The sequence below is a fragment of the Chinchilla lanigera genome, unplaced genomic scaffold (genome assembly GCF_000276665.1).
Source record: "Chinchilla lanigera isolate Chin_1 unplaced genomic scaffold, ChiLan1.0 scaffold00143, whole genome shotgun sequence".
Lineage (NCBI taxonomy): Eukaryota > Metazoa > Chordata > Mammalia > Rodentia > Chinchillidae > Chinchilla > Chinchilla lanigera.
The window spans coordinates 3,077,815-3,103,162 of record NW_004955544.1 but is presented as its reverse complement, the minus strand read 5'-3'; the positions used below and the strand labels follow the sequence as shown (position 1 = coordinate 3,103,162).

The 25,348-nt window shown below is 42.8% G+C and overlaps 1 protein-coding gene across 1 annotated transcript in view; it reads left to right on the top strand.

Annotated features, from left to right (window-relative positions):
* Wwc3 (WWC family member 3) overlaps positions 1 to 25,348 on the top strand; it is a gene marked incomplete at its 5' end in the record, with an annotated part of 113,917 nt that overhangs the window by 23,356 nt on the left and 65,213 nt on the right. Inside the window, 2 exon segments of the mRNA XM_005411401.2 lie at positions 21,123 to 21,232; positions 24,542 to 24,745. Coding sequence (XP_005411458.1) covers positions 21,217 to 21,232; positions 24,542 to 24,745 — 220 coding nt within the window.

The following is a 25,348-nucleotide window of genomic DNA, read 5'->3' as shown; positions in this document are numbered from 1 at the left end:
TATATATATATTTATTTATTCAGGTAGGCTTCACAAGGACAGGAGTTGTGCTTTGATTACTGCTCCATCCACGGCACCTACGCAGAGCCTCACATGAAGCAGGTATTCAATGAATAACTGGGGAATGATTGTTGATATGCAGCATCGTAAGATCATGTCCTTATCATTGAACATTTGACATGTTTCCTTTTTCCTGTTGTAAGTAGAATTGTGATGCCCTTCTTTAGGTGCATTAAGCTCTTCACATATTTTAGATGTTTCCATAGGCGGTATGATAGGCATTTTGGGCTGGAGCATTCTCTGTGGTGGGGACTGTCCCGTGCTTCAGAGGATGTTTAGCACCCTCCCTGGCTTCCATCCGCTAGATGCCAGGGGCACTTCCCATTCACCATTATGATAACCAAAAATGTGAATTGAAGAGTGTCGGTGTCTTCAGACTTTTGACCTTTAGGAGGTAGACTTTGTAGAAATGGGAAGGGGATCTGATGCAGGGATAGGAGGAGACAGGAGCGTGGGGAAAGGATGGGGGAAGTAAAAATGATTGAGATGCAATATGTATATGTAGAAGTTCCTCAATATGACTGTAATGTGTATCGCAAACACTAATAAAAAGGCAGTGATGTTTTATAATCAAACGAACGCATATACTTAAGAAAGCAGAGATGTAGTATTAGATTAGATTAAATAATATATTTTTATAGCTATTAATATTGTATATATTATATTGCATTAAACAAGGAGTGATAAGGAAGGAAAAAAAAAAAGACTGTGAGCCTTAAAATATATGCTATTCAGAACATTTCAGTGACCTTTTGCTCACAATCTCTGCCTATCCTTCCCCCTTTTCACCTATTCTCCTTTCTGTAAGGGTGGGGGTCGTCCTACTGCCCTTAACTCTCTGAAGCCATATGGTCTGTGTGTCCTTGGGCTGTTATGACAAAGTGCCACCAGCTCAATCTTCAACAACACATTTCATTTTCGTACAGTTCTGGACACCATACGTTTCAGCTCTAGTTTGAGCTAGGGCAGTCAGATTCTGGTATGAACTCTTACTGGTTTGTGGACAGACGCTTTGTGTGTCGTCACAAGGTGGGAAAATATAGGCTACGGTATTTTTCATATATTTATAAGGACCCCAGCCTACTATTACCAGCCCTCCACCATGACCTCATTTAACTTTTGTCATCTCTTCATATGCCCTCACTCCAAATGTAGTGATATTGGAAGTTAAGGCATCAGCACTATTTTTTTGGGACACCATTCATTCTGTAGCATTCCACCAGTGATCCCTCAAAAATGCATATCCTTCTTACATACAGAGTACGTTTATTTCATCTCAGCAGCCTCTGAAGTCTTAACTCATTTTGGCACCAATTCTAAAGTCTAAGGTCCAGAGTCTCTTCTAAATACCATCTAAATCAGATGTGACTGAGGCTTGAGTGAGGTATGATTCATTCTGAGGCAGAATTCCTTTCCAGCTGTGAGCCCACAAAACTAGACAAGTTTCGTACTCCCAAAATACAATGGTGGGACAGGCATATGATAAACATTCCCATTATAAAAGGGAGAAGTAGGAAAAGAAGGAGGTAGTGGGCCCCAAGCAAGTCCTAACCATAGCAAAGCAAGTTGCATGAAATCTTAAGGCTCGAGAATAGTCTACTTTGGTTCAGTGCCCTATATTTCAGGCCCAGTGGGGCAGCAGTATCACTCTCATGGCTCTGCAAAAATGCTTTCCTCTGACACCCAGGAGACAGCCTTGTCCCTGGGCCTGTTTTGGGGTGGTAACTTTGATGAGTGCCTTCAGAGTTAAGTCTTTCATTTCCTTGAAGAATATTCAGAGTTTATGTTCATATCTGAATATCTCTCTGGTTGCATCCTGCAGAATCCTAAAGCTGTACAGCCTTCTTTCATTTCATTGCAATTTCTGTGTCCCTTTTGGGTCAAACTGGCAGTCTCTCTGGTGGCCTAAGCCCATCTCGATTCCTGGCTGCTGCTGAGATGACTGATAGACATTGTAGATAATCTGTCCGTGGAGTGATTATCAGCAGCACCACAGACATTCTCTCCAGAACAAGTGTCTTCATTTTTCACATCTTTCTGTCCCTGGATTCATCCTTCAGTCCATCTGTCCATCCCTGCTTCTATCCATCTCTACCTTTGAAATATTTCTGGACTCTAAAGCATCTGAAAGGCCACTGACATCCACTCTGGGCCTCTTCAGTACCAGCAGTGAGACTTTGGTGTAGGCCCAAATAACACAGCAAACTCTTGGCCTGTCCCACGCTTACTGGGCCAAGTCACCTGAGAGGCTGTGTGTGTTGGCGTAGAGTTAGTTCCCTCAGGGGTCACACTCTGGGCCCTCTTCAAAGAGCTCAGCATGGCCATCAAAGGGAACTGTGAGGTAAATGGGACATGCTTATGTGCAGAACTGCCTGGCCACCCATATCGCTGGAACAATGATTATCAGAACGCCACGGTGAGTTTCTTTGCTGATGCAAACCTTGTATGTCCAAGGTGTGCTTTGTGGTAGCAGAGGGGACATGACAGAAGATCCAGAAATCAAGAAAGACCAAAGGCCATTGCTTTCTGACATGACCTGGCAATCCAGTCACAGAGAATGAGACTGCAGGGACACAGGCCTTTTGTCTTTGTGTCCTCCAAAGCCCCAGCCAGTGCGCTAAACCCAGAAATGACCCTCTTTCAAAATATCTTCTCCCTCTAGACATGTATAGCCCTCATTCCCTAGGGAGGCGGCCTCACCACAGGTCCAGGGCAATTCTGATCTCAAGGCTGTGCTCTGCATCTTCATTGAAGGCCAGCTGTCTTCGGATGCCCCCACCAGAGTCTGCATACCATGCAGTTAAGAATCACGGAGGTCTCATTCCCCAGGACCTAGCCCAGCGGAGTGCACTGTGCTAAGGAGGATGAAGGATTGGAGGGCACACAGCACATGGTGATGTGTACTGGCTTAGTTCTACATGGTGTAGAGAGTGAAGTGATTATTACACTATGGAGTATTTACTCTGCTCATTCAAGGGGGAAGTTAGCTTCTTTTCAGTTCTAAAGGATATTTTAGGGGCTTGCTCTCAAGACACCCCTGAGCTGATGGTGTCCATGGCCTCTAGATGTTTTCAGTCAAGGGTTGTCGCCTACAGTGCAGTTCTGAGGGTTTTATTTTATAATCCTGATGATTTGATACTGAGAAAAATGACAGTCCCTGCACTAGTGCCCATTCTTTGTTTTGGGAGTGGCTTGCTTTATTAAAAGATGTCCCAAGCCCAGCCCAGTAATCCCTGGACTGATTCACTCTTGTTTGTTTGCACATCTCTGTGTCAAGCCTCGACTGGGGGTACTGGGAAGAAAGCGACAGTGGCCTGGGGCTTGCTTTCTTGGAGAGCATCAGAGGAGACTAGCATTGCAGAAATTTTTACACAGATCAGGAGTTCCCACTTCGACAGGCACATATGGGTGCAGGTACATGAGCAAAGCACACACAATGTATTTCTGGTGTCACTTACAGGGAGAATCATCAGGGGCATGGGAATGAAGAGCAAGGATTACAAGGTAAGCGTGAGAGTGCCTGTTACTCTTGCGATGGCAAATAGCTGAGCTGATGATGGTCACCCCCACTCTTGGTCAGGGTCCTGGTGAATGGCTTCACAGTGGAGTCAAGAACCCTGGCCCCTGCCATGGCTGTCCCTGGTCCAGTGCTAGCTCAGGCCTCATGGTTCATGCCCCACTCTGCTAGCAGGCTCCCCCCTACCCATGCTGCCCATCTCTGTCTGCTGTCCATTTTCTCTGCAGCCTAAGGGCTCCTTCACAAAGCAGATCTGCCAGTGGCACACGCTGCTTCACATTCCTCAGTGGTTTTGTGCCACCTGCAGAGCTCAGCTTGTGTTCTTTGTTAGGACATCCCATGCTTTCTTCAGGAGGCTCCCTTTCCCTAGGCCTGCCCTTCCCCCACCTGGGTGGGGTGAGGGCATTTCTCCAGTCCACGTGGGACGTCTCCACAAGGCTCAGGTGTCCTCCTCTTCTCTCTTGTGCTCCCAGACAGGTTCTGTCGGGCCTTGGTGCCTCTGTTAAAATCCAGCCCTTCCACCTGGAGCAGTGCTAGTTTACCTGGGTGGCTCTGCCCCTGGGTAGTGAGCTTTGGGTACTGGCTTCCTGAAACTGGAATTCCCAGACTAGCAGCATTTTGAGTATACATGTAGGCACATTTTCCGGGAGTGAGATTGATGGCTTGTCTGAGATTCCCAGGGAAATCCAGGACCTGTCAAGAACTGCTGTCCTGAGAGCTTACTAGTCTCTCCATCATTTTCTGGCACACAGTTAAGATGTTAGAGTTATTTGGCATTTCCCCCTTTTGCTGTTGTTCATAGATTCACTTGGGGATATGTATAAAATTGCATCAGTAAATAAGGGAATGCACATGTCCCAAAGAAAACATTAGGACTACTGAAAAGGTGCTTTTTGGGGGAAGAGTAGTAATTAGTGCAAAAAAAAAGCAGGTGATAAAAGCCTTTTGCTCTTACTCGTAGAAGCCTCGTGCAGGACTTCGCCACTAGGCTTCATTACAAAAGGGAGAACTTATCTTAACACCATTTGAAAAGTTTCCATTGAGATTACAGAACCCATAGGACTGTGACATGGCCACTGCTGGTTGTCTGAGGATGGCCGGAGCGTCCTAGGTCGCCTCCCCTGTGATGCCATTTCTAAAGAATGTTATTGTTCAGTGTCTTCCCTCTCCTTGGCCAGTGTGGTTTTCCTCTCCCATTTCAGTTGAATTTACTTCTTCCGTCTATTGTTATTATTTGTTTCTTTTTTCCCCAAATCCTTCCTTAAAACCTCCCCTTTTAATTTTTAAATATCTCTTCCTGTCTCTTGTATTCAATAGTAAATTAAGAGCCAAAATGTCATAATGCTACATTTTGTTTTGAAAAGAGCACGTTAAGATCCCCCTCTAGCATTTTGATGTTAAAAGTAAAAATCTGGCTGATAACTTCCCTAACTCTGCAAAGTAATTATTATATGAGATTTGGCAGGAGGGTAAGGGGGATGAAACTATTATTTAAAAGCGGATTATGGTGCAGATTATGCTTATTCCTAAAGGACTCATGGAGCCCTTTGCTTCTGCTTGCACTTCCTTCCCTGTACTCCTTGGTGGATGTGCATGGAGGTGCCTGGTTCTGCGTGCAGGCTTCCTGAGTCCTCCACTCTCCTCGTCTGTTGTCCCGTTGTTAACACTTCTTAGGTATATGTCCCTGAGCTCAGTTTCCTTCTAGATAAATTGAGGATTGAAGCCAGGGCCTCACATGTGCTAGACACGTGGTGTACACTGAGCTATACCTCCAGCCACGACCCAGTTCTTAAAACTGTTGCGGTGATTAAATGGGGCTCCTCCTGTTTGGCCAAGCGCAGTGCTGGGCTTTGCAGCAGGACTGGCAGATGTGGCTGCGTGGCTTTAGTTGTGGTTGCAAAACCAGCAAGGCCATACGCAGCAAGTGGCCCTGCGCATTGTGTGTTTCAGTGCTTATGTGACTGGATACATATTATACCATCAGCCCTCTGATTCTGTGGGTCTGTACATGCAGATTCAATTAACCTTGGATTGGAAATATTTGAAAAAACTGAACATGTACAAACTTTATTTCATGTCTTCCCTAAACAATGCAGTGTAACAACTATTTATGTAGTGTTTACATTGTTAGGTTTTATAAGTGATCTGGAGGTGACTTAACATACCCAAGAGGATGTGTGTAAGTTATATGCAAATACCACACTATTTTCTGTAAGGGACTCGATTATCCATGGATTTTGGTATCCACACGTGACCTGGAACCAATTCCCCATGGATTCCTGGTGTAAGTGTGTAAAACAGATACATCCTTTTTCAACTACTGCCGTTACCAAAAGAAAGCAGGCTGTTTTATATCATAGGCACAACCAAAACACAAGTTCATGACAGTACATACTGTAGTACTCTTGTGAATTGTGATGCCCTCTGATGTTGCTGTTTAAAATAAAACATTTCTGGGGGCCTGCTCATTTGACTTCATTGCTCACTGCTAGGTTGTGTCTATAGTGTGAGAGCTCTGATACAGAGTAATGTATACAGGGGGTCTAAGACCATGGTTTAGATAATGTTTCAATACATGTTCAGATATTTGGAAGATATACTAGGATATCCATTAGCTATGACTTAGAATTTACAGATCACAATCTCCAGATGCATTTCCTCATATAAAGTGAGTGAAATGACAGTTAATCTAGCAATAGCTTCTCCCAAGTGTTCCCTAGGAATTGGAATCCTGACATTGTTTTTGACTCTCTTCCCATGAAATAATAGGAATCTCCTTGTGAGTGTATATTTTTCAAAGTAGCTCTAGTGAGGTATAATTTACCATACCACAAAATGCATTCAGTATATATAGTTGGGTGAGTTTTAGTCAATTGATCCAGCTGCATGACCATCACCACAGTTAGGTTTTAGAACATTTCCGCAGCTTCTCCCCATTCTCTGCTCTAGCTCTGTGAGTGCTGGCCTACTTTTCTACTTCCTTTTGGGAAAAGGCGTGTTTCAGAAGTCAGACTCTCCCGTGTGTTGTCATTTCTCCATCCTCCCGGATGAATGAGCAGCAGTGGCTGGGGTTCTCCCTGGGGGCCAGCCAGCCTGGTCTGTAGCCCAGCGGGGAGGACTCACATGGGTGCCTGTGCACATGTGTGGGGTAAAGCAGCTGCAGAATGAAGGCTCAGAGCTGACTTGGGGACCTCCTTGTGGGGGCTCTCCAGACTGCACTGGTTCCTCTCTCCCTTAGCTCTGTGCATCCAGGATGCCATTCCTAACTCGACAAGCCCACGTTTCCGATGGCGCTGGTAAACAGATCCTGAGCACCTGTTGTGCCCAGTCCCCAAAGAGGAAGCCATGCATCTGTCATGCCATGGCCTCTTCTCCCTTGGGTCTAGTCTCGAGCCTCAGATCTGCACACCTGCTCGTGAATATATTCTCTTGAGACCAGCACCATCTAAAAACAGCTCTAGAGCTGCTGTGGACATGCATTTGGGTGGCAGACAGTTCAACATTGATCAAGTAAAGTGACTCATTCTGTGTACACAGCAGAGCACCTTCTGGGCATAACTTGGTGCTCCATGGGAGTTGTGTCAGAGTCAGAGGAGATGCCAGTCTCGTCTTGAAGACACCAATCCTAGGGGAGATGTGGCATGAACAAACAACCCCATTAAACCTACTGTTTAATAAATGTCACAAAACAGATCAAGTGCTGAGACTAGCCAAAGAAAGTGCAGTTTGTTTCCTGCTGATGGGCTGAGTCTGGACAGGAGAACTCTGGACCACATCTTAGAAGAAGCATTAGGATGTGAGCAGGAAGGGGATAGAAGGGAAGCATCATAAAGAGGAAGAAGAAGCCAAACTTGGGGATAATGGTTCCCATGGGCTTTTGCAAAAGCAGATGGACGAGGGACCGGAGAGAAGCCAAGAGTTCCCTGCATGTGGCTTTGTGGTCTCAGAAACTTGATTCTTTCAAAATTCCTATCAGGAGCTTGTGGAGGACAGCTTCTGTGGTCTGATAATTTCTTTCATGGTTTCCGGCTTAGCTGGGTGGATTTCAGCATAATCAGTTATAGAATCAAATGGCTAGATGAGCCCCCGGACAGTGAAAGTCTCCAGGGTATTAGCCACAGCCACGTGTCACTGAGTGCTTGAATCCTGGTGAATACGAAATGGAAAACTTAACATGTAAAACACACACCAGATTTTAAAGACATTGTGCCAAAACATCCCAGTTACAATTTTAGAGTCACTATATTTTTAATTGCTCTCTCCTTTTATTTTCTTTTCTCCCTTTTTAATTTATTTTTATTAGTACATGTTTGTAGTATCTAATGTTTACATTCCTTGTGGGGAATTAGTACATGTACACAATATATCTTAATTCTTTTTTTTTTTTTTTTGGTTTTTTCTCTGGTACCGGGAACCGAACTCATGACCTTGTGCTTGCCAGGCAGGCACTTTTGCCGCTGAGCTAAATCCCCAGCCCCAATTCTTTTAAAAAATCACCTTTTCCCTTCCCTTCCTGCCCTCTCCATCCATCTCTGGACTCCCTTCCTTTTATTTCTTGAGGGATTGGTACGAAAATGAGTGCACCTTGAGACCATAATTGTAAGTGAAATAAATCAGACGCACAAGCTTAAATATGGCATGATTTCTCTTATATGAGAAATGTAACATATAAGAGCAAAATCAAAGATAGTGGAAAGTGGGGAGATAGGTCTTTCTCACACTCACTAAATTTTTAAATTATATTTTTGACATATTGGGTTAAATATAGTATATTTTGGGCTGGGGATTTAGCTCAGCGGCAAAGCGCCTGCCTGGCAAGCGTAAGGTTGTGAGTTCGGTTCCCGGTACCAGAGAAAAACCAAAAAAAAAAAAAAAAAAAAAAAAAAAAACCAACAGTATATTTTAAAAACAAATTCCACCTGTTTCTTTTTACTATTTTAAGTATGGGCACATGAAGCTTTTCAGTGAAGTGTATGGCTCTCAGTGTGTTTCCAGTGGACACAACTTCCCTGGGGAATTAATTTTACTAACTGGGCAGATTTTGCCTCTTTTACCTTAATTTGTACAGTGGAGTGTGTATACGGAGGGCAGCCTGTTTCATGTCAGCTTGGGTGCACGCACTTGATGGGCTTGCAGAGAAACTCCTTCCCTCGCCACTGCTGGGTAGTACGCCCAGACTAATGGCTGCAATTGATCGACAACCCTCTGGGTGTGGTTTCCTTTGGGTGGTAGCCTGGCATCTTGGCTTGAGATCAGCTTGCTTTTAAACTATATTCCACTCATACAGTATTGTACTGCTAAATCAGAATAATAATGATATTTTCCTAGTGTTTAGAGGAAAATAAATAACATAGAAGGAAAGCAATCATCTCTGAAGTATGTAGTAAGTTCCAGAAATCTTGATATCAGTTTCTGCCTTCCTGCCCCACCACCCTGTCCTCAAGGTGAGAAAAGAGAGGTGCAGTGAGACTGAGTCATCCACTCAGGGCAACAGTATTAGTAAGTGCTGTAAATATAGTTTCTTTGCTTTGCCTTGGTTCTTCCTTTATGTTGGAGAAAGTGATTGCCATCTATGCCTGTGACTCAATAAAATATATATGGAAGGACCTTATGTCTAGTCAGTCACCAGTTCTCAGGTGCCATCACACCAGAGCCTGAGCACGTTTGAGAACCGGTTGGATCAGATCACTGGGGAAGCAGAGCCTGGAAAGTTTGCTGGTCTTCCTAAATGCCTCTTGTCTGATTTTCCTTGGGACAGTTCATTCTTTGCTGGAGAGTAGAATATCTTACCCAGATCCTGACTCTTTGTATTCTCTGGACACTTCCTTGCAGGTAGATAGGCCTCAATTCAGGAAACCATGTAATACATCATAAGTAGGCTTGGTCAGTACAGAATAGGAACAAAAAGATAGAGGAGGTCTTCATCAGAATTTCCTCCAGCTCTTGTAGCTAGATGGATGGGCTTTCTCCCTTCTAAGGCTAGATCAGTCTATACAAACAGATTTTCAAATGAAGATTAACCTGGTGGTAACCTGACCTTCCACATCCTGCTTTTCTTATTCTCCAAGTCTTGTGATCTCAAATTTTAAAATGATCTTTTCTGTGTCAATTCTATCCCTTTCCTTTTTTTTTTCTTATTGTTAATTGGTTCCATTCTTATTTTTCAATGGTATCGATTTTTCAACTTGCCTGGATTAATTTATCAAACTTAATGAAGCCCTGTAATGCTGAGGGCTCTGGCTTAGAAAGGTGATCCAAGAAACAGCATCCTTGCAAAAACCCATGGACTAGTAGGAGAGGTGGCCATGTCAAAGAATGACTCTGAGAGCAAGTGAGAAGCACTGTCTATAATAAAAATACAGACACTGGTCCTTCTTATCCCCTCCCCCCGAGACCTCAGCGTGAGGAGAAGGACAAATCAGCAAGTCTTCCAAAAATGTTCGGAATGTTGGCTAACTTTTGTGAATCACTGAGGATACTTGCCTCATCAAGTGAGACTAAATGTTTAGACTTTTTACAGGTTCTCATTCTTTCCCTCTTTTGTGCAGTTCTCCAAGTGTGTTAGCCAGCTAACTACTCTAGCGAACATCCAAAATTTTGATTGCTTAGAACACTAGAGGTTTCTTGCTCATGTCAGTTCACAATGGCTGGTGGAAGGACTTGTAAGACCCTCTGATCCACACAGTTATTCAGGGACCCAGGCTTCTTCCACAGTGCGGTTCACCGTCTTTTGGAGCTTTGCTATCCTCCACTTGGGCAATAGGCAAAGGAAGAGGAGAGGGCATGGAGGTCTTGCCAGAAGTGGACGGCTCAAGCCCAAAAGTTATACATTACTTCAGCCCACATTCCATTGGCTAGAGCCCAATTACAGGGCTCTACCCAGCTGCTATGGAGGCTGGGAAGTATGTGATCTTCCTGTGGCCTCAAGGAGCACATAGCACTGTTGCTGCTCTATTAGTTTGAATACCAAGTGCTGACTTATGGGAGGCAGCCTTTAAATATTGACTGGGTTGGTGGGGTAGTACTATGTTACTGGCTGTTGAAAGATGCATTTGATATACTACTCACTAGAATTTTGTGATCTGAGTGAAACTGCTGCTGGGATATGAGTAGCACTGACCTTTGAACTCAGGTATATTGACTGTGAATATTTGCCCCAGCCCCCTCAGGCCGGCTGGCCCATTGCTTCACTGTGAAAAGCTTGGCCCTGGAGAATACCATCATTTGGCTTTGCAGGTGGAGGCTCAGGAAGACATGTGCAGCTCTATGGGGAGCTGTGTTCCTGAAAAGGACAAGGTAATTTTGAAAAATCTCCATAAGCTGTACCTGGTTGAGAGTTAAAAAACAGCATTGTAGCTTCTTGCTACTAAAGCACCAAGAGATATCTGATGACATCATTTCGTTTTTAAGGTTGAAGACTTTGAGACCAGAGATCTCCTGCAATGCACTTTGGTGCTACCTGGGGGGGGGGCTTTTGGTGCTACTTGGGAGCACTTTGGTGCTAAGGGGGCTTACCTGCCTCCAATTCTTTTATCAATTTACAGCCACTCATAAAACATTGAAATAGCCTTTTCTCTTGAGGTGACACTGAGGAACCGTTTGCTCTTCAGATCAATCTGGGCCCTTGCTATAAACTGATAGTTTTGTGTAGGAGACACCAAAGAGACTGATAAGATACAGTTTTTTTAATTCTCAAGAAGACTATTTTATAGAGGAACCACAAATATTATTTAGGAGTAACCAGTTCTAACCCTCTGTCACTAGTTGGGACCCTCATGTTTCATGACTACATTGAGTATCAGTTGCAGTGTTTAGACTGGGTTCTGGATATGATTATTCTGCACCCTGAGGTCTAGAATTGAGTCTTGATGACAACTGCTAGTTTAGTTTTTGTAGGTATTAATGAACATCTGAGGCAAGAAGGTACATTTGAAACGATTATTATCAGTGACTGTTCCAGACTAACATCGCAGGTTTGTGATACATTCGCCACTGTTTAAAATTTGACAAACAAAGGCTCTTTCTAAAAAAGCTTCTCAGCTTCATTTTGGGGGCAATCAGAGTCCCTGGGAATCTGCTGACTGCTGCTCAATGCGCAGTGAGAACCTTGGCTCTGGGGTGTGAATGTTATGCCACCAGAAGCTTGGAGAAGCAAGTAGCACAGCACACAAGAGTCGAATTCACCACATAAGTAACCACAAATGGGCTGGTATCCAAATTCCGGTGGGCAGGCTTTGAAACTCACTGGGAGCCAGGTATCTTCGACAAGGTGAAGGAAGTCATTATGATTTCTTGAGGATTGGTTTGGAACTGAAATTGAGATTAATAGTATCCTCTCCGAATAGCATATGAAAAACAAGCATGAATTGGAAGTATAAAGATGATCTTGTTCCAGGAGACTGGAAAATACAGTCCAAGTGCCAAAGGATTACTCTGGCCTCCTTCTGATAAAGTGTGCACTGAATCAGTGTTTACACGTTGTTCTCTGGTCCCACCTTCTGGTCCTCACCTCTGCTTTTCTACAGTTCGGTACAGTTGCTATCAGATCTCTTAGCCCTTGAGCCCAGGCTGAGAAAGAGGGGGTGAGCTTCTAGGCACCCACAGTCTCCCACTGCTCAGCCATCTTCTCAGGCTCCACAGTCTCCCCAGTTTCTTGTGGTTGACAGAATAATGGCCCACAAGATGTCCATGTTCTTGTCCCTGTAACCTGGGAAGATGTCTTACTTGGCAAAAGGGACTTTTTTGCAGGTGTGATTCAGCTAAGCATCTTGCAATGAGAAGATGATCTTGGTAGGCCCCGTGTCATCACCAAGGTCCTTATAAATGGTAGGGGAAAGGAGAAAGGTGACAGCTAGAGAGACAGCGTCCTAAGGGAAGCCTGGCTGGCTGTGGTTGTCTTTGTTTTGTTTTGTTTTTTTCCTGTCTTTTTGAGACAGGGTCTCACTATCCAGTTCAGGCTGGCCCTGAACTCATTATGTAGCCCAGGCTGGCCTCGAACTCACAACGATCCTCCTGCCTCAGCCTCTCGAGTGCTAGGATTACAGGCATGGACCTCCGCGCCTGGCTATGGCTGTCTTTGGAGATGAAGAAAGAGAGGGAGCACAAGGACCATAAGGGTCTAGAAATGCAAGGAAACAGATTCTCTCGTAGAACCTGTAGAGGGAGAGACAGCCAGCCGGGGACTCATGTTAGATGTCTGAATTCCAGAAGTGTCAGAGAATAAATTTGTTCTATTTAAAGCCACCAATTTAGCAGAACCTTTGTTTTAGCTGCAATAGGGAACTAATCCAGTCTGAAACCAGTCTGGAGAAAAGAGGGAGGCAGAAAGGGGAGCGGACTAGATCTGGCCTCCATGCTACAGCTAAAGAGGCCGTAGCCAGCTAACATGAAAAGCCATGAGGCTGTCTAATTAGCCCCAGTTTAAAGATTAGGAAACCAAGGCTCTAGGAAAGACAGGAGTGACTCATTCACAGGTTTATGACAACAAACAGCTCTCCTGGAATGGGGCTGAGATGGCCCAGTATCACCCCTTAAAGAGCCCAGCAGGATGTGATAGATGAAAGGGAACAAAAAGGAGTCAGCACCTGTATTTCCCTATCGTTCTTTTACTGACCTACTTTTTGAAGAACGGCCAGCAAAATGTGCTCATTTACTCTGTTGAGACCAAGAAATGTGATTAATTAAGACAAATCTGCAGCAGCAGGATCTCTGGGTCATTGTGGAGGGCAAAGAGAGTGGACAGTTTGCACTTCTTAGTTCACCCCAACTGTCTTGTACATCCTGCATGTTTTGGAAACACTAGTCAGCTTACACGGTACGCCCTACCCGCTTGTTCCCTAACTGTAAAACGCACTTAGTCAATACGGATTTATTCTGAGCTCTTGAGTAAATGCGTTAGAAATATCCATTGAGGGTCATTAAAAAAGACTTCTTCCTTTGCTGATGGAGTGTAAGGTGATGGTAAAGCACTTTGACAGTGTATATCAAGCATTTACTGTAAGTGCATATTTATTATTCAGAGTATGGAGCAGACACTTGGGACATACCTAAATCACTGACTGGAGGTGCCTGGTAAATAAATAAATTGTGATCTTCGGCACACGATGGAAGATATTGGATCATAGAGAGCGATGCTGAGAGAGCTAAAAGTCATGAAGTACCCAACTAAAAACATCTGTGTCTGCAGCTGTATCCAGTGTGATACCAGCTATGGAAAAATGTAGGAAAAAGAAAGGAGAAAAATAAGCTAAAATATGAATCTGGGGCTTTGATCATGAGTGGTTTTATTTTTTGTTCTTCCGACTTTACCATTTTAAATTTTAAATTTAATTTAAGACATAGGGGGTCTGTTCATGTCCTTTGACCTTGAAATTTAGTTCTGAGAATCTTTAAAAATAATTATAAATAGACCTTATGAGTTGTATATATACAGATATTCCTCATTTTTATATTGAGATACAACACACATAGGCTCTAATCTTCACCATTGTACAGTTTTCACAAAGTTTTGCAGCCATGCCCACTCTTCAATTACATAACAAGAAGATGCCTTTCCCGAAAGGAAGCCTTACACCCATTAGCAGTCAGTCCCATTCCCTCTTTCCCGCAGCCCCTGCAACCACTCATCTACTTTCTGTCTCTGTGGATTAATCGGCCTTTTCTGGATTTTTCCTATAGAAAGAATCACATAACACATGACCTTTTGTGCAGTGACGTCTGGGTTCATCCATGTTGTAGCGTGTGTCCATACCTCATTTCTTTCTGTGGCCCAATATTCCTTTTGTGGATATATCAACTTTTATTTATCTATTCATAAGTTGATGGTTGTTAGTTATTTTCATCTATTGGCAGTTGAGAATAGTGTTGCTCTGAACATTCATGTATATGTTTTTGTTTGGACGAATGTTTTCGTTTCTCTTCTCTGCCTTGGCGAGGTCTTTCAAGGTTGAATGTTAAGAACTGCATTTACCTATTTGACAAATTGTTTGAACTATTTTCTGAAATGAGTGACTCACGGATATTTATACTCATGAAAATCTGGCACCAATGTAGATGTCAGTAGTACGAGAGTGTTTAGATAAATTACAATAATCCCTTGAGTGAACAATTTGTACAATTACAAGTTATTTACATAGACATTATTGAACACCTACTTCTTACCCTATCCTGCACTCGGTCAGAAGCAGTGTAGATGGAGTAGTTGTTTTCAAGGAGCTTGAGTTGTTCACCTTTTCCAGGGGATGTTTGGAAATAATTTATGACAAAGGAGGCAGAATTATTATGCTGCAACAATAGGATAGTCCCAGTAATTTTTAGAGTGACACATGATATGGATTAATAAGTAAACATGTAAAAAATTTAGTAAAGATGGTCGAATGGAAAATTGCATTTGCTATACAATTATGACTACAGTAGAAAAATTAAATAAAGTGTGCATCAAAAAAAGGAGAATAAACACACCAAAATAAGAACAGTGGTTGCCTTTGCATTGTGATATGAATGGACATTTCTCTCCTATTTAGGTCTACTTCCTAAACTTTCTGTAATGGAAACAAAAATGTCCTGTGTTCTGTGTAGGATGCCTGTGGGATAGAGTGGGTGGGAAGAATCTGGCATCCAGTTTTGGGGGAGATGAGAATCCCCAGAACCTGCTCTGGCATCCATCGGGAGAAATACCAGTGTGCAAGCTGCTATCTGCTGGGTTCCCTCTGTCTCCCTTTTGCAGGCCCCTTTCTCCTGTTGCATACCCTGTGTCCCTTTATGGGCCTCCCTAGGCACAAGCAGTACTCCACTAGATAGTTCTTTGTTTGTTTGTTTGTCTTTTTGAGACAAGAGTCTCACTATCTAATGAAGGGTAGTCTTTAACTCACTTATGTAGCCCCAGTTAGCCTCCACCTCACAGAGATCCTCCCGCCTCTGCCTCTATTACAGGCATGCACCTTCACACCCAACTCCACTAGATCATTAACAAGGAGGTTTTTTAAGCTTTTCAAAAAAAAAAGCAATCTTCAAAGTTAAAAGCTTTAACCATGCTTTTGTAAGAAGACAAAATTGCATTGCTCATTTATTTGTTTGAATTGTATTATCTAATCTTTTCCCATAGATTAAAAAGAATTCTAAGATCAAAAACAAGAAGCTGCCCAAACCAGCTGATCTACTGGCCCTGCCTATTCCAGAATGTTCTACCGTGGACCTGCCTTGGAGCTTCCTTTGCAAGCCCACTTACCCAAATAAGTGGTGCTTATGTACGATCTGGAGGAGGTGAATGGAGTGGTAGATAGCACAGAACATACATGATTTTATCTCTGTGCACAAAACGGGGAAATATCAATATGGAGAATCCCATCAAGGTTGGAGGAAACAACATAGAGAAATTGAGCAGAGAAAGAGTTTATTTTTTTTATTTTAAAGAGAGTAGTAAATGAGAGAAAAAAGAACAATAGCAGCATACCAATATCACAATCATAAACAAAACAAATCAAACACATTAAAAGTGATACAGGGTTTCAAGACAAAATGATAAGAATTAACAGTGGTTGTTATATTACATATTGTTATCTTCAACTATGGAGAAACAGAGTTTAGAACAAAGTGCTTTTGCTTTTAGTTTTAATTGTGTGCTCAACACCTGAACTAGTAAAACCAAATATAACAAAAATCAATTACATTTAAGAAAAATCGAAACTGCTTCTCCAGGGACAAGTTTAATCACAGGATTAGAAGTCCCATATGTTTTTTTAGATGCAAAAACAGCTTTGAGATTTAAAATTAGGCATAAATAAATTAATGGTGGTCTTTGGGGATGTGAATCATTAGCGCTGTAATAGATGAGGGTCTGGGAAAGGTGAGAGCATCTGGGTCTTTTTCACCTCTGATTAAATGGTCCCAAGGCTGGCTGGTCTGAGTTCCCATGTTTTGGGATTTGTAGTTTTCCTGACTCCCTCCACTTGTTAATAAGCTACTGCTTTCTCCAGGTTACTGCTTTTATTAATGTCGTTTCTGCTTCTACTTTTTCCTCTTCTATTTTATAGTAGGAGAAACAAGTTATAATTGACCATTGCTTTTGTGTACCATGTAACTGTGGAAGAGCTGAAGGACTTAAGTGCTCTGGGGGAAGGTGCAAGGAAGGATCTCCTTTCCTGAAGAAGCGAAAAGGATTTAAATATCTCTACTTGTGCCTTATTTTTTGCACGTAGCCTTTGACATATTTCTAACTTTTTGTTCAATTCCACTAAATTTATTCTTCTCTCTTTGGCTTCAGCTTAGTCTGGATATTATCTAAGGTTTTACCCTTTCTCCAGACCAAGCAATTTCCACTTTTCTCTTAACTGCATAAACTTTACACAACCTCCCCTGCTAGTATTAGCAGTTTTGTTTTTCCATCCTTTTGTTTTGATAAAATAACACAAACAAAATGCATTAAACCATTTGTAAGCCAAGCTGCTGGGAGCCCTGTTGGTTTTTCCTTTTGGTCCGTACTTGTTCTACCCTGAGCTAGTTCTGTGTTCCTGCCAATGAACATTTGAAAAAAACTGCAGTAAAATATTACGATTGCCTGCATGATGCCAGACAGAAGTGAATATGAGCTTTCCCTGTGTGAAGATCTGAATCCTTGGTCCATTGGGAAATATCCTGAAAAATGAATCTAGCATACAAGGTCAGTTTAGGGGTGTCAGTATAATTTAAACAAAAGGCCAGTTATCCAAAATTGCATGCCTGGTTGTGTTGTAGGGCTACTGTGGGTGTGGTTTCTCAGTGAGGACAAGAAGAACTCACTTAGGAAGAAAGCAAATATGCTTTGGGCTTTTTTATTTCAAAAGCCTCCTTCCCTTCCCAGATTGGTGCTGGGTTCCGGTTGGTTGAGGAGACCAAACAGCTAGCCTTCGTTTATGTGGAAGAGGTACATAATAATGCGTGTAATAAATGTGTCTAGGGGTGGGGCTTTGTGTCCACGTGGGCACAGTGACAGGAAAATGAAAGTGGCTCCTGAACTGTGGAGATGGCGGTTCAGCTGATCTGGTGGAAATTGAACATAAGAGAGGAGTAGGAAACCTATCCACAGGCCAAGGACAGACTGACATAAAGATACTCAGAACTGGGATCAGTGTGATTTTGGAGAACTGGAGGGGAGGAACAGGCTCACCTACCTGGGACAGAGGTTGTGTGTATGTTGCAGGGTGGTAGGCAGTTAAGGCTGAAAGAGCTAGAAGCTTTGTAAGGTCCGGCCTTGAGGAAGACTTTTAAGTCCAACCCAAATGGTTTGTCCTGGAAGACTCAGTGCTGTGCACTTTTCACAGAGCCACTGGGCTTGAGGACGTCTCTGGATGTCTTTGCCTCCATGCAAGTGAGTGGATAGCAACTGCCAAGATAAGAAATCATGACATTTTTCCAGGAGGAAGCTTATCACCTTGCTCAGGGTGCTGATTATTCCCCAGCCATATCTGAGTTCTCTCATGGATGGCTCCTGGCCTCACCCTGATACCTGAGAATGAACAACAGCCAGAAATACTTCTTGCTGAAGAGCTAACACCAAAGGAACTTCAGATGGTGCCCTTCTGACAATAATTAGCTCTTCCGCTTGTAGAGATGTGATCAAATGGATTCTGAAACTAAATAATTCATCTGAAGTGATTTATTCATTACTGAAGTAGTGTTAACACTTTCTTGAGAGAAAAACAGCATTTTGACATTGGCATAGTTTAAAATATCCATTTATAGTATGTCATATCCTAGAGGAAACCATGAAGTCCCTGTCTTGTAAGTATTTTGGAATGATAATTAAGAGAATAAATCCAGACATTCTCAATGTGGTGATTGAAAGTTGTGCCAGGCTTTTTCTATATTCAACGAAACCACAACTATCTGGATGTTGCGAGGATGTGCCAATCCTGATAAGTCAGAAGAGTGGCATAGATGTTTGTTTTAATGTTCTTGAATAGGACTAAAAATTCTCTGGGCATTTCACTGCCTGTTCGTAGATGACAGCCTGGTCCTCACTATAAACGTCTGCTGTAGCATCTGATGAGCTGTGAAGAGATAGCAAGGCTTAGGGACTAGTTCTCTGTTGCTGTAGCCTGAAATTTTGTGGTTCCAAATGACAGTAAGCATTATGTCATGTGATTTCCGTGGTGCAAGAATTTGGAAGAGGTTAGGTGGGCAGCTCTCTCTTGAGTAAAGATGCTGTCTGGGGCTGCAGTCGTCTGAAGGCTTGACAGGGGTTAGAGAATCCATATCCATGGGCCTCTCCACAGGGCTGCCTGAGTGTGTTTGCAGTATCGTTGCTGGTTTCTGCCAGAGCTAGTGGTTCAGGAGAACCAGGTAAGCACTCTGGACTTCTGAGAACATCTGTAAGAACTTGATCACTTTTCTGTGGTTGTAGAGACCTTGCTTTTGGCATTAACTGGACTCTAAGAGGTGTGACTTCTTCTTGGCATGATTTGAGGCCATATTCTGTATGTGACCATAGGAGCTCCATGTTTTGTTCAGAAAGGCAGTAAAATCATGAGACACGTGGTTTCCACATAAAGCCAAACTAAAATGCAATAAAATGGTAGAACTATTGCTTGATTTAATTTTGGAGCAAGGAGTATGGAAGTCTTTATAATAACTTGGGGTTTTTATAAAGAAAATGGAAAGATGGGAACTTATAATAATTTTATAACACTTCTGAATCGTAAAGTAAGTTAATTAGGTTCTGCAGTGCTTAAGGATGGGTTTCTCACCTCTGTTAAATGAGGTCATATATGTAAATATGCTTAAAATGTGTTTGTATTTGGACATTTTTCTCAAGGCTTATTCATGATATTGTTCTGCTAGGATGGCAGAGATATATGCAGGACTCAATATGTATTATAGTAGGATTGCTTTTGCTGTGGTTTGGTCTCACTCAGATTCTAAATCATGTACAACACCCTGCCACTACCCGCTTGCCTTGGAACCGTGCCACTGTCACACCACTCTCTAACTGGTAAAGGGATTCTGCTGCCGATGTCACTGTTGTCGAATGGGACAGAGAGTGTGCAATAGGCTCATCTTGTGATATGCTTTTTTGTGAATGTGTCATCCTTGGGAGGATGTTCACAGCCTGTCTTAACTTCTTTCCATTTCTGTTTTTATATTGACTCTAACGTCTTAAAACCATATATTTAAAAAGAAGATTAAAATCAGCCTTTTTCTGATAATGTTTATCAATTTCTCAACACTACTGGGAGAGATAGCCTTGTGGTCCAACCAGTTTGGAGAAATCACATGTTCAAAATTCATACTGGTCTCATGGGGCCTGGCTGCACTTGTGATGTCTCACTTTCCTGGGGCCAGGGACTTGAACAGAAGAAGTGGGAGGATTGAGCTTATGAAATTTAGGTTATCGGATTCCCATGCATACCAGTCAGTGTGCATTTATAGAGACAACCAAAGAGATAGCTGCCCAGACTCAGACAATTATAGGTGCGCCCCTTTTATATAACAGCTGCTGCCCTAAAACTGTCTTGTCAATCAACGTGATCACAGGGATGGGGGAGGGGAAGCTCTGCTTCAATCCATGGAAAACCCTTTTCTTTTTCTATCTCCTGCCAAGCCAAGGTTTCCTTAATCAGATTTTCCCCAAAAAGAGATGTTTGTAGCCATTGTGCCTTTGATGTTTTTCTCTAGAAAAACAAAAAGGACCCTTTGAAATTTCTGATTCTTATTGTATAAAGAAAACAGGAAGTATTCAGAGGGTATCTCATTGTATTGTTGCTTTGCCTGGCTTTTTCTGTTTGGTCAGTGGTTAATATTTGATTCATTAAATTCTGATCACTGGTAGGTGAAAATACTATAGGTACATTTTGTGTAATTTAAGCAGATTTTCATGTGTACTGTAGGGAAACTGAAAGTTGTAAGGGAGAACGTTTCTCAGGGAGAGGGAAGAGAGCATTGGTGCTCTCCTAGTCTGGAAAAGCTGCATTCCACAGGCATTGCCTCATTACACATAATGGTGGAAGAAGATGCTTGTTTTACCTGTTTTGTTGGTAACTATCAATATCTGTTCTCTCTGGTATTTAAAATGTACTTTGAGATAGGCTCTTAATTGTGAGTATACTAGTATAGTTATTATTTAGGCAAAGCTGGTGAATTAATTTTGCAACTAAATAGTTGGGGCAAAGGTAGTCAGATAAGATGATGTATAATTTTGTATTAAGACTTATGTCTAAAGTCTAGAGTCAGCAAAAATATATTGCTATGGTATGATGTTTTTAATTCCTCTGGGAAGATATCCAGAAGGGAAATAGCTGGGTCGAATGGGACCTCTAATCCTAGTTTCTTGCAGAATCTCCACACTGATTTTCACAGTGGTTGCACCAGTCTACACTCCCACCAGCCATGAAGAAGGGTTCCTTTTCTCCCACAGCCCCTCCAGCATTTGTTATTGGTTGATTTTTTAATAACAGCCTTTCTTTCTGGGGTGAGATGGAATCTCAGTGTTGTTTTAATTTGCATTAGAGTTAGCAAAATTATACAAAACTGACCTGATTTTCAAATTTGTTTTCATAATTTTATTTTGCAGGATAACAAAGCCATTGACCTTTGCTGATTGTGTTGGTGATGAACTTCCTTTAGGATGGGAAACTGTATATGATAAACAAATTGGAATTTATTACATGGACCACATAAATAGTAAGTAGAATGCTATATTTGCATCAATACTTGTGAGTGAATTTTCTGGTTGAATCACAGAAATACTGAAACCTTGTTTTGTAAAGTAAAATAATTATTACTGTCCAGTGCAACATTAAACTTCACATCTAACATGCAGTTTTCATTAGCTGATTCTCACTGGATGAGGCAGTTACAGTATATAGTTGTACCTCATCTGAAGACTACATGAATATGTTTAATGGAGAGTTATAATATTTAATATGAGGGATTAATTGCCCAGGCAGTCTGCAAACAAAAATACTTCTCATGATTAAAAGTTTGTTTAATGCAAACCAGCACGTATGAGTTCTTGGACTAGTAATTGCCCAAGAGGTTACCATAGCTTCATTTTGTCTGATATGTTTAACACACCAACCTTTTTGATCTGTGTGTGTGTGTGTGTGTGTGTGTGTGTGTGTGTGTGTGTGTATAAGGAGAAGATGATAGGTCTGTGACTTTACCGGTGTCTTTTGTAGAACTGTGTGGAGCACTGGTTCTCAACCTGGGGTGATTTTGCCCCGAGAAACCCTTGATACTGGAGGCATTCATCATAGCCATGCCTGAGAGAATTTCTGCCTCCGTCCAGTGATGGAGACCAGGGCTGCTGCTAAATGTCCTACAGTGTATAGGGTGGCCCCACCACAGAGAATGGGTCAAACCTAAATGTGGGTAGTGCTGAAACCCTACTTCAGAAGCTTCATCTCATTGTAGACATTTGCTCTACATAGCATAGCCTTGCTGGAGAAGCCTGCAACCCAGGATCCGTTCTGGCCCATCTCTCTTGTAACTTGTAAACCCAGCTTGCCCACTTCTCTGTTCCCCCTTGTTTGCCACTGATGTTCCTTGCTGATTTGCTCCTTGAATCACAGCAAGAATTTATAGAGCACCTCTGTGCTACCTACTCTATTCAGGTGTTAGAGACACAGGAAGTTAAGACTTAATCTCTACCCTCCAGGGTTTGACACACTAGAAGTAGGCATGAATCTAAAAAGCAAATAGTTACCAGTGATTTTCTTGTAGCTACCCAGAGCGTAAGGGATGAGCTAGCACCTGAGGGATGGTGGGTGGACACAGCAGTCCTGGGGTCATACCATCTTCTTCTTTGGAGACCTTCTGGGACCCCAGATCCTGACTGCACAGCTATAAAAGTCTTTAAAGCACAGAATTAGAGGAATTACATCGTGAAATTGGATCTATGCAGGTCAACCATGCGGGGACCAGCGGGTCCCTGTGTTGATAGCCTTCGAAGTTTCCAAGACCCTCTACGGCAGTGGAACAGTTTGAACCCTGCTAGTTGGCAGCTGCATTGGGTCTCCCAGCTGAATAAACATCAGGAACATCCGGGTAGTTACAGCATTCCTGACTGTCCTATCCCAGGCCCACTGAATCTGAACTCGAGAGCTGAGGCTAGACTCCTGTGGTTTTCTGTTCTGTTGTGTGAGCTTTTAAGGTCTGAGAAGGAAGCTAAGAGCCTCGGGCGACAGTGTAGAAGGCTAAGTGGGGGCTATCTACCAGGTGCTTCCAAGGGGAAACTTACATTGGGACATTTAGCATGTGTGTGTGTGTATGTGTGTGTGTGTGTGTGTGTATGTATTAAAATAAATAACATAAAATTAACATATCTAAAGATTTTCAGGTAAAATGCACAGATCATAAAATGAACCATTTTGAAGTGAAAAGCAGCATTTGGTGCATTCACAGTGCTGTGCAACCACCACCTCTATCTAATTCCAAACCACTTTCATCATCCCCAATAGGAAATTCAGCCTTGTGTAGCAGTCACTCCTCATTCCCTTCCTTCCCACCTCTGGTAGTGATCATTCTGCTTTCTGTCCCCGAGAGCTTGTGTGTTCTAGACATTTCATAGATATAGAATCATATGCTATCTTGCCTTTTGTGTCTTTTTTCCTTCACTGAACATGTTTTCAAGGTTCCTCAGTATCATAGCAGGTGTCTGCTTCATTCCTTTCTATGGCCTGATAACCTTTCTTTCCACAGACGAAGCGAATGCTTCTGAGGATATGAAGGCAATTGAGGGTGTAGCCCTGTTATCTAGGGCTCGTAGTTTACAGAGAAAGCAAAAAGCTATAAAAACCATCATGTGCTGTATGGCAGGTAGTAAGAGTGGCAGTTCTGGGAGGGCCAGAGAAGGTTCAAACCAGAAGTGTCTTTCTAGTGAGCATTGGAAGGAAGGCAGTGGGTTCTCCTGATGGGCAGAAGAGGACAGAAGCAACATAAAAAGCAGTGGATGTGAGCCTAATGAGGGTATCTGGTGCCTTGAGGAGAGGATATTTGTGAGGAAAAGGGCAGAAAATAGAGATGAAGCTGGCACATGAGTTTCAGGACTCCTATCATGCTAGGGTGACTGGACTTGGTGCTATAGGAGAGGTTCCTATGTGAGAGAGTGCCTCATGTGGGGAAGGTGATGTTTGTGAATGTATAGAGAGTGGCCATGGTGGCCCAAGACAGAAACCAGGCCGATTGTGGAGGGCAGCTTGGTGGGTCTCATTGCACTAAGGGGAGATAGGAGAGAGGACATGTCGTCAGCCAAGATTATATCCAGTGGCAGGAATCACTAATTTTTGAGGACCCTTGCAATAGCCTAGGAGGGGAAAGAGCAAGAGTTCTTTGTGGACGAGAGTCAGGTTGGGGTCCCAGGGTGACTGGGGAAGGTCCAGATGGTGTTGCACACTGTGAGTGGGAAGGCAGAAGGCCCACAGTATGTGGTGTCATCGTTTGGTTTGCTTTTGCTTTGGGTAGTATGAAGGGTGGTGCTTGAGAATGTATAGGCCCTCCTGAGAGGAAGCAGGTTGGATACGGGGGACCATGGGTGGGAGGAGACTAGGAAATTAGTAATGCATCTTCAAGAAGGGAAAAGGAGAAGAGGAGCAAGCCACATCAGGGGGACGGTAGCACTTCTATTACCCTGCACTAAAGAAGTCAGTGAGGAGAACGTTGCAAATAGACATTAATTTGACAGGGCCAAACTCATTTGGGCTAATTTCCCTCAATGCCAATTTAAAATGTCTGGGGGTATAAAAATGGCCTTGTCTTGTCTTCCCTCCTTCAGCGGATTATTTTGTGTCTGTAGAGTTTTTCTTCTTGTCTCAAATGTGGATATATAAATAGGTATTCTGTACATTAGGAAACCTCATGTGGACTTTTCCATATTGCACATCCTAGTAGATAGTTCATTTTTATATGGAACAGCAATATAACTGATGACTGTTGATCTGTCTATAGATTTTGCCATTAAGTCAACTTGTGTTCTTACCTTTCTCATTTCAGAGCTTACCCAGATTGAGGATCCAAGAGAACAGTGGAGGCGAGAGCAGGAGCGGATGTTGAAGGAGTATTTAATTGTAGCCCAGGAGGCTCTCAATGCCAAGAAAGAAATCTACCAGATCAAGCAGCAGCGGTTGGAGCTGGCTCAGGAGGAGTACCAGCAGCTGCACACACTATGTGAGGATGACAGCCGCTCCTATGCCAGCTGTGAGTTAACTTGTCTCTGAATACGCACAACTTTCACTGTCATCTCTTTGCTAGATTGTCTGTAAACACCAAAGACAGCTTTTGGAAGGTTCCAGTCACATACTTCTAAGTAACTAGCATTTATCAAGTGCCTCCTTTGTGGCCAGACAATGGGATATGGTGGTGACTGACAAAGTTGTTCCCAGACACAGAAATATGGTGGTAACTAACAAAGGAAAGGTCCTTGCCCTCATGGAGCTTATCTTCAGGACAGATAGTAAAAACCAAATAAACAAATACATATCCGGTTGTGATGTGAAGCAACCTCTTTTCTCATGACTATCAGTTTTGAAGAGGACTTCACTCGGAGGTCACTGCAGTTAATACAGCATGTCTGAGGTGATCCCTTGGGAAACCAATACAGGGGGTGTCTCAGTTCTGGGTGGGAAGGTTCAGGAGTCTGCAGGCTGCCAAGCACCTGTCTCGCTGTAGAGACCTTTTTTGGGCTTTCTTGAGCAGTATACTGAAGAAGGAGAAACCAAGTATAACCCAGAAAATTGGAGCAATCTCTGACCTGAAGGTAGGAGGGCTGGACCCTACTATTCTCCAAAGGGACCCTGCCAT